The 10117-nt window shown below is 44.0% G+C and overlaps 1 protein-coding gene across 1 annotated transcript; it reads left to right on the forward strand.

Annotated features, from left to right (window-relative positions):
• The first annotated feature begins 2751 nt into the window (after positions 1-2751).
• On the forward strand, positions 2752-9121 carry LOC124622909 (mucin-2-like). The gene is made up of 3 exons (XM_047148699.1): positions 2752-2838; positions 7943-7965; positions 8056-9121. Exons 1-3 carry the CDS (start codon positions 2752-2754, stop codon positions 9119-9121), a joined length of 1176 nt encoding a protein of 391 aa, XP_047004655.1.
• The last annotated feature ends 996 nt before the right edge of the window (positions 9122-10117 follow it).

Below are 10117 nucleotides of genomic sequence, written 5' to 3' on the forward strand. Positions count from 1 at the left end.
TGGGTAGATCACATAACTAATGAGGAGGTGTTGGAGAGGATTGGGGAGAAGAGAAGTTTGTGGCACAACCAGACTAGAAGAAGGGATCGCTTGGTTGGAAATGTTCTGAATCATCAAGGGATCACCAATTTAGTATTGGAGGGCAGCGTGGAGGGTAAAAATCTTGGAGGGAGACCAAGAGATGAATACACGAAGCAGCTTCAGAAGGATGTAGGTTGCAGTAGGCACTGGAAGATGAAGAAGCTTGCACAGGATAGAGTAGCTTGGAGAGCTGCATCAAACCAGTCTCAGGACTGAAGACCACAACAACAACAACAACAGAAAAACCATAAATGGAAGCGAGGTACGTGGGAAGGAGCAATGGTTAACGTAAGAGATAATTGAGTTCAGGAACAAAAGAAGGAGGAAATTATTTACAACCATCGCACGTGCAAGTTTTATCATGTGAATTTCCTTTGTTCCAACATGTATATATTGCACATTACCTACCAGTTTCAGCTCTTTGTCATTATCCAACATAAAGCCCATTGGTGATGTGGGTACCACGTTTAAAAATTTCAGCATTGGTGTGTCCTTTCTCATACTACTGACTGCTAAACAGTGGCGACTAGCGAAGACAACCACTGATGGCTGAAGGCAACGTATGCTACTGGGTAGTATCATTCTGAGGGATTAAACGTTAACGTTGAGAGCCATTCTGGAACTTATATAAATTTTTCGGTTGAGGACTACCTTAATTATCGACTAACTTTCGTGTCATTGCCTGATTATGCTGCTAGTTATTATTTTAGACTCTGAGGGCTGAGATGTGAGACTGTGTGATAATAGAGGCAGCAGGCCCATAATGAGAGCTCCGTGGGAAGTTCACAACATAGAGCTTCGAATCTTGACAGTTCGAGGGTAGTATGTCAGTTAATGGGACATTACTGTAAAGTGTATAAAATTAAATCTGTAACATTTCCGCTACTTAACTATGATTTAAAGTAATAACGCACTCGTAATTTCATGTACATCGGTGCTAAGTTGTAGGACACTACTCGCAGCATGCACCAGGCACGTTAGTTACAACACATCGGAATTATCAGCAAGCGTGATACTCATGTAGGTCAGAAAGAGGCGAAACCGCTACTTTGCATAAGATAAACGGAATCTCGATGAAAATCATCTTCACTCCATGCGAGCGCCTGTGTCGTAAAACTTATAAACTTCCATTCCTACACCTGCGGCGAAGAGTATTTCATCGACACTGCAATATAAATTATTTTACTACATTTTTCAGACTGAATATTTCACTCTGTAGTGGAATGTGAGCCAGAGTGTGAGAGTGGACTCTCCCTCCCACCCTCACCCACCACATTTTGAAATGTGACACACACACCCACATAACGAACGCTACACATTTGAAAACGGCCAAGGGAGGAAACTGGCTAGTAATGAGAAACATATACGTGGTTCATTAAACGCACTCTGCATAATAAAACTGATAGCCTATGGTGGTTTGAACAGGTTTCATCATTTAGAAGCTACTTTGAAGCTGTGAACCCAAACATGAAGTAACTGAAAGAGGTACAAAAACCTTCAGAAAAAACCATAGCTATGTAATTGACTTATCAATGAAATGAATAGGAATTCAGGTCATCTAAAGCGATCAGGTGCGGGAACAAAGCGAAGATATCGGAAAGGAACTGGTCTTCAGAAGGTCGGGTTCAGCGTGTACATAATTCAGAGGCAAGAGAAATGCTCTCAACATTTAGAGCACATACGGAATTCCCCCGTTGAACCCAGGAGAGAGCTCGATAAGTGGAAAGCGTTTGTTGAATGTGTCCAACTGGGAAGGAGCTGTTTACAGAAGTGATATAAGAAGAAATGGAAGTCGATGTGGAAGACACAGAGGATTGATTAACAGTGTCAGAGGGTAACCAAGCTACTGAAAAATCGTAACTAAAGATTGAACAAGGAACAGATAATATTCCTTCAGTACTTCTAGAATCTTTATGTAGGATGTACTTTACTCCTATTTTAACGATGTGTTGTAATTAGTATTAACTTAAATTTTTAACTAAATTCTTCAAGCCTATCGTGCTAATTCCGATACTGCTAGTACTCTATGAATGTTCGACACTTGCATGGAATACTTCCAGAAATAGAGAAACAGGGTATCAGGCAATGCTGCGCTACCTGTACTCTTGAGAATTACGTGAGCTAACGAGGTATCCTGGTTGTCATTTCCAATGAAACATATAAGTATCATATTATTCAGTACCTCAGTCTTTATTTCGGTAGCTTCTGATCACTCGTTGTCCTCGTCAAAAACAAATCATCAGAAATTCAAGGAAAAGGGCGAATGCAGCTCATAAGACGCCCGAGCTGTTGTATACGCCGTCGACACTTGCAGATCATTGTTGGCGAGCAGATTCACGACTTTGGAATGTAAGCCATTCGACCACGCCAGACATTCACCCAGAACGCATTCGGGCACGGTGGACACGACCCGTGCCTCGTCATGAATATGAGGCCACAAAGTCTTCGATCGTGTCTTTTGAACACCTCGCTACGCTCACTGATTTGCCCATTTCTGTTTCACACGTAACTAGCGGCTGTCCCCTTTCATTTACGGGACAATCCAACACTTCGTCTCTAGTAAACCCCACGTGACGGAGCGTTCAATATTGTTGAGTGGAGGTAATGGGCACGATTTACTGTAGAAATGTAATGGCGTATAGTACTTGACACGGGTCTTCTCTGACGCAGATGTTTCGCCGTTTGTGCCCTTGCATCCGCCGGCGTGCCGCTGACCGCGAGGAGCGGAAGAAGCTGAAGAAGAACAAGAAGGCGCAGGTGAGTACAGGCACTCTACGTCACACCAATAGCATACAAAACTTACTCTCGGCAGGATATCTCTCCATGAGTCATACTTAGTTGCTTGATCCAAAAACTTGATATACATCTGTAAATGACGATTTGCGTGTGGCCATGGATGTGGCTATTGCCAATATCAACTTTCGTTTTGCACCCTCGGACAGGCAACACGCCAAATGTGTTTGCAAGAGTGACTACCCAGTAGATGAAAATTTTTCATGATGTAGGTGAAGGTAGATCAGCATTATGGTAGGGCTGCCTTTCATTTGTGGAAAAAAATGTTCAAATGAGTGTGAAATATTGTGGAACTTAACTGCGAAGGTCATCGGTCCCTAAGTTTACACACTACTTAACCTAAATTATCCCAAGAACAAACACACACACCCATGCCCGAGGGAGGACTCGAACGTCTGCCAGGACCAGCCGCACATTAGTTTTACACTAAGCGAAACTCGATGTGTAAAAGTGCATATCGAGATATTTTACCGTTTCACTGCAGTGACCTGATCTACGGATGCTACACGCTTTTATTCTCTATTATTATACGAGATTATCTCCGGTTGTTGGAGCTAAATGCCTTTGCTAATTATATGGTAGGTTTGCGAATAAATATCATGTGAAAAGCAGAAGAAAAGCACCAGCCTTATTATGTTTGATGAAGACCTGTGGTTTTCAGTCGACGGTTTGGACTTGCACCCATCTCAGACAAACTACGGGAAAGCAGGTTAAGATGATACGGACACGTCATGCGAAATAAAGTAGAGTCGGAGACAAGAATAGATATGCACCTGGGCACAAATAGCCGATGACGTCGTGGCAGATCCAAGACACGATGACTGGACCGTATCAATAAAGATACGAAATTCATCAATTCCACTGACAGAAAATCTCCTGACAGACCCGAATGAAGTCAGATATACCAACAAGACGACGCTGCTAGCGCTGGATAAACACTAGAAAGCAGTAAAACAAGCCTTCGATTTTTCAAAGAAGCCACCTCACTCACATCATTCATACTACTCTTACACTACAGTATATTGGAAGTAAATAGTTAATACGACCTTCCACTTTGGTTTCTGACAGTTTATTTTCCTTCATAAAAGTGTCAGTGACTTTCTCAAATGCCTAAGTGTCCTGCCTGGCGTCAGCATATGCCGAGTACGACTGCTTAAAGGATGAATGAACGACTGACATAACCAACAGAAGTAATGGGACCTGTCCTGGTACATATGCAGAGAGGAGAATGCGCCAGCTATAGACGTTGCAGACCAGCTACTGCTAGGATCTCGCTTACTGGACGCTGAGCATTTGCTCACTTTTCGTGACTAGCTGCTACCATACCCCCATTTAGGGTTGATAATTACAGTTGGTCTCACACTCATTACCGCACTGTCGTTGACGACGTAAACAGGCACTACACCCTATAGGACCTCACGAGACGAATCTACAGTCGCAGTTAACAGCAACGCGCACACATGTCGAGGGAAATGAGTGTGAATAACATAAACTTTCCCCATTTAGGATGATGATCCTTTACAACACAGACTAATCGTAGTGACACACATTATTAAAATGTTTCATGCCGCAAAAAAAAAAAAAAACTCTCTCGCTGCATTCAGCGAATCGCCTTACTGTATCGGCACAGATGGCACAATTCTTCACTAGGTCAACTCATATCATAAGAAAATGTTCACATCAGGGATGCACGCTGATGGCAAAGCTTCGATGCTAATTTCTATTTCAACGCTCACGTCTGCGCATCGATGGTAGGCAATAACCGACGTTAAATATTGAATTTGGAGAATGATGTTAGTAGCTGATATTTACTTGTAGAACTCACTGAGTCTGTCTTCTCTCTCATTCCTAACACCAAGCCCATATTCCCAGTAACCCTCTCTTCTACTCGTTCCCCTACAACCGCATTCCAGTCCCCCATTACTAACAGTGTTTCATCCCCTATTACTTATTGAAATACCCGTTCACTATATTCATATACTTCACCTCTTCATTGTCAGCTTTCGACGTCGGCATGTATACATCTACTATTATTTTCGGTATTTATTTGCTGCCTATTCTGATGAGAACAACCCTATCACTGAACTGTTCACGGCAATAAACTCTCTGTCCAACGTTCCTATTCACAACGAATCCTACTGCCATCATACCATTCACTGCTGCTGTTGATATCATCCTATATTCAACTGGCTATAAATGTTTGTCTTCCTTTCATTTACTTCATTGACCCCCACTATATCTAGCTTATGCCTTTGCATTTCCAGTTTCAGAATTTATAGCTTCTCTACCATGTTCAGACTTTGGACATAATCACATCCGGCTCTCAGAACATTATCCTTTCGTCCGTGACTTAATCTTTCTCTCACGGTCACCTCCATCTTCGCAGGCTCCGGGTCTTTTGCCAGTGGGGAGAGCATCATGACACTTTTTCAATTCACAGTCCGCAGATTCTGTGGATACACATAATGCGTCTATAATGCAGCGGTTTCCATTGCCTTCTGCTTCCTCTAACCGTTGGTCATTGCTTATGTTCCACCTTTGTAGGCAGCTTTCCTCCCCAAGGGCAAGAGTGTGCCCTAAACGTCAGTCCGCTCCTCTGTCCTCTTTGACAAAGTCGTTTTCAGAATAAGGTTTAGTTCTTTTGCCGGAAGTCTTCCGCCGTAAGAGATACAAAAGAGGTGCCACAACTGACTATGATAAACTTTATGTAGCAACTCAAATCATCCAGTTATCCTATGCAGCCCTATAACGTTACTGATTCATCTTCTGGAGTGGCGCAAAAAGTTGCAACCATGTTAATCGACAGAAAAGGCTAGCGGCCCTCATTGGTTGCAGTATTTTGCTGTGTAATATTTCGACTGTGGTTACCTCGTTTTGAAGTAACCCATTTTAACTACACAAATTCAGATGTATTATTTCACGTACACCTTAAAATACGAGGGCTGTCCAGAAAGTAAGTTACGATTGATCGCGAAATGAAAATCACAGTGAAAGTCAGAAATGTTTCATTTGTAACAGATAGCTACACCTATCAGCTACTTCTCTACGTAGTCGCCGTTCTGACTCAGACATTCGTCGTAGCGTTGTACCAACTTTCCAATACCCTCATCATAGAAGCAGCCGCCAGTGCTTTCCGCCAATTCTCTACGCTGGCCAAAAGCTCGTTGTCTGTGCCAAAATGTTGTCTTCACAGCCAGCGGTTCGTTTGAGCAGAGATGAAACTCAGTTGGAGACAATTACGGGCTGTATTGTGGGTAACCAAACATTTCCAATTGAAACGATGCAGGAACATCTTCATTGCCCGTGCAGAATGAGGCTGAGAATTGTCTTGAAGAAGAAGCCGCACGACAGTTATGTGATGTTGGTTGCATAGCTTCAGGTAAAAATTCTCACCAGGCCCTCGTACTTGGCGGGAGACACTATTTTCTATAACATCTTTACGCGCTCACTAAGAGCTCAGGAATGAAAAGAGCGACGTAATTCTACCTAGAGTCATACTAGAGACACTGCCCAACACATCTCTGCAAAGCTTTATCGGATTTTCATAGTCGTTTCCATTTCGCGACCGATCGTAACTTACTTTCTGGACAGCCCTCGTAGTAAATTGGTGAGCACCCCATACGACCTGATGAACGTAGCATCACCAGAATACACATAAAAAAACCTGCAGCACTAACGAGGAGTTGGACGACATAAACGGAAGTTGGTAGCCGTCTTTCTACATTTGAAACAAGACGACTATTTAAATTTCGCACCCGTCACCTGAGAGTGGCGTTAGTAGCACCACTATGACTTTTCAATCACGTTTCCTTGAAATACAGTCTGTAACGGTCGTAAATGTTAATTATTTTTGAGATGAGACATGGTTAGTAGACGACAGTAAAGTACGTCGTTATCAACACCTCACTTAGTTAGAATAGGACCATGTGATAGAGCTACGAGAAGCTGGATGTTCCTTCTGCAATATTGCAGAGATATTTGGAAAGAATGTAGCTACTGTACTTGATTGCTGGCAGAGATGGTCACGAAACCGTACGGTCGCAAGAAGACCAGGCCCCGAATGGGCAAGTGACACGACTGAGTGGGAAGACCATCGTGTGCGGCGTATGGCTCTCACATGTAGTATTGACTCAGCAGCACCAATATGAGTAACAATATCGTTGACTTCAAGGATATCGCCGAGCCAGACAACCTGTAGCGCGCATTCCACTGAACCCTAAACACAGTTATTCACGACTTCAGTGGTGTTAGGGGAAAGCTCATCGTAAGGCACGGTGGAATACTGTAGTGTTTCATGACGAAAGCTGTTTCTACCTCCATACTAGCGTTGGTCGTGAGTTGGTTAGAAGGAAGAGCCAGTTGAGGCCCTGCAAGTCTGTCTGTGTGCTTGATCCATTAGAGCAACACCTGGAGCTACCGTCTGAGGTGCAATTTCATATGACAGTTGGAGCACTGTCATGGTTATCCCACTCACCCTGACCGCACAATTTGTACATCAATCTGTTGATATGACATTTTGTGCTGCCATTCATGTACAGCATTCAAGGCTTTGTTTCATAAATGGTTCATTCTCGCCCACATACCGCTGTTGTAACCCAAAAAATTATATTCAGGGTATCTACATAATATCTTGGCCTGATCAAACACCAGATCTGTCTGCAATCGATCACATGGGGCATTATCCATCGACAACCCCAGTGTGATCTACAACTATCTGTAACGGTCCTTGTATTGACTGACCAGGTGACACAGACATCGATCTCCGTTCCACAAACTGATATGTGGCATCTGTATAACACAATGCACACACCTTTGCATGAATCATTAAAATATCTGGTGGCCTGTTCACGCTTCCATAAACCTGTGATCTTGTAAATACCTATCAGATAATATTTTACTTAGACAAATGTATTATCGCACTTTCATTAATCAGCAATAATTTTATTATCGTGTTTCACGTTTTCTCTTTTCAGTGAATATACAAAAACAGATATTACAAGCACGTAATCTGAAGCAGTACTACATACAAGAAAGTCAATCCTAATACAGAATATCTTTCTGCTTCCAGGCTTATGATGTCTCTGACACCATGTGCAGTGGCTACACTGCCCCTGCCGAGCAGCAGCCCCTGCCACCGACGCTGCCACGCCCGCCTTCACCGACGCCGCCGCCGCATCCCAGCAACTCAGGCGGCGAGACCACAACTATTGATGAGCTGCTGCCCACCACCAACTTGGACAGTGGCGATGTTAATGTTGCTGATGATTCTCTGGCCCCCACCACCTCGCCTAGTGGAGATAGCAATGCTGCTGAGTTGCAGCCCCCCACCTCCTTTTGCAATGGAGTCAACACTGCCGCCGATGAACCGTCTCACCCCACTGTCTTCGAAGGCAGTGACAGCACATCCACTAATGAACTGCTGACCCCCACTGTCTTGCACAGTGACGATATTATTACTGCTGAATTGCAGCCCCCCACGACACTGGACTGTGGCAACAAGGCTGCCAACGATGAACCACCGCATCCCACCATCTTGGATGTTCGCGATGCCACATCCACAAGTGAGCCGCTGCCTCCCAGCAACCCTGGCAGTTGCGACACTAATATTGATGTCTTGCACAGTGACGATATTATTACTGCTGAATTGCAGCCCCCCACGACACTTGGCAGTGGCAACAAGGCAGCCAACGATGAACCACCGCATCCCACCATCTTGGATTCTCTCGATGTCACATCCACTAGTGAGCTGCTGCCTCCCAGCAACCCTGGCAGTTGCGACACTAATATTGATGTCTTGCACAGTGACGATATTATTACTGCTGAACTGCAGCCCCCCACGACACTGGGCAGTGGCAACAAGGCTGCCAATGATGAACCACCGCATCCCACCATCTTGGATGCTCTCGATGCCACATCCACTCCTGACCTGATTCTGCCCACCGCCTTGGGCACTGGCAATACTATTCCTGCTGAGTCACTGCCACCCACCACTTCAGGCAAGTTCTACAACGCTGCCAATAATGAAGTATTGAATCCCACCATCTTCCAGGATGGTGTCACCACCGCTGAATCATCTTCATTGCTCCATGCAGCTGATGTTGCACCATCAGCCCTACAGGGTGCGATTCTCACAGGCCCTCCCCCAAAGCAGGCGTTCCCTAAGATTTCCAAAAAGAAAAGTCCATCTGATCAGCTGGTGTACCTTGAAGGCCCTCCACCTTTTCCCGCTTTTGCAAATAAAATGTAATGTTATGAATTTGTCATTGGAAGTCAAAATTAATAAAGTTTATGAAAGCATCTTTGTTTTTAATCTTGATTTTATGGCTTGTATTGCAAAATGTGTTGCTGAAACTTTGATGTCAGTTATAATATGATCTGTCATCCCATGTACACATGTGGGATAGTACTGCGCCAGCCGTCAGAAACGACCAAACTCCGAAATGAAACAATTAGACACTACAGAAACACAGTGACACAAATAAAGTGAGAGCAACGACGCACCACAGAAATCAATACCTTATTTTCGCTCAGTTGTACTCAAGAAGAGCATGAAAAGAATGAGCTACGTCATTTCTGTCGCGAAAGTACGTTACTCGATTGTACATGTAAAACTACGCCTAAGATAACGAGCCGGTTTAAACTTATGTATTGAGAATATCGTCTCTACAGTTCACAAACGAGACATTCTTACTGGGAAGTTGACATTCTCTCATTATATCCCACACTACGTACCAAGTTCACAAACGAGACATTCTTACTGGGACGTAGACATTCTCTCATTATATCCCACACTACGTACCAGTATAACGATGTTGTGCGTGGTAAAATTACCACTGATTCTATTATTGGTTTCAGGGGCTAGTGGTAGCTACCGGAATATGACAATTACACTACAATCTACGTTGTTGTTCTTACACTACTGGCCATTAAAATTGCTACACCACGAAGATGACGTGCTACACACGCGAAATTTAACCGACAGGAAGAAGATTCTGCCATATGCAAATGATTAGCTTTTCAGAGCATTCACACAAGGTTGGCGCCGGTGGCGTCACCTACAACGTGCTGACTTGAGGAAACTTTTCAACCGATTTCTCATACACAATCAACAGCTGTCCGGCGTTGCCTGGTGAAACGCTGTTGTGATGCCTCGGGTAGGGAGGAGAAATGCGTACCTTCACGATTGTAGCCTATCGCAGATTGCGGTTTATCGTATCGCGACATTGCAGCTCACGTTGGTCGA

This window comes from Schistocerca americana, chromosome 7 (genome assembly GCF_021461395.2).
Source record: "Schistocerca americana isolate TAMUIC-IGC-003095 chromosome 7, iqSchAmer2.1, whole genome shotgun sequence".
NCBI lineage: Eukaryota > Metazoa > Arthropoda > Insecta > Orthoptera > Acrididae > Schistocerca > Schistocerca americana.

Excerpts from the sequence above, each read along its gene's own strand:
- LOC124622909 (XM_047148699.1), top strand. The coding sequence starts at position 2,752 with ATGTTTCGCCGTTTGTGCCCTTGCATCCGCCGGCGTGCCGCTGACCGC. Across the intron at positions 2,839-7,942 it reads AGAAGAACAAGAAGGCGCAG|GCTTATGATGTCTCTGACAC; the intron begins GTGAGTACAGGC and ends TTCTGCTTCCAG. Across the intron at positions 7,966-8,055 it reads TATGATGTCTCTGACACCAT|CAACTCAGGCGGCGAGACCA; the intron begins GTGCAGTGGCTA and ends GCCGCATCCCAG.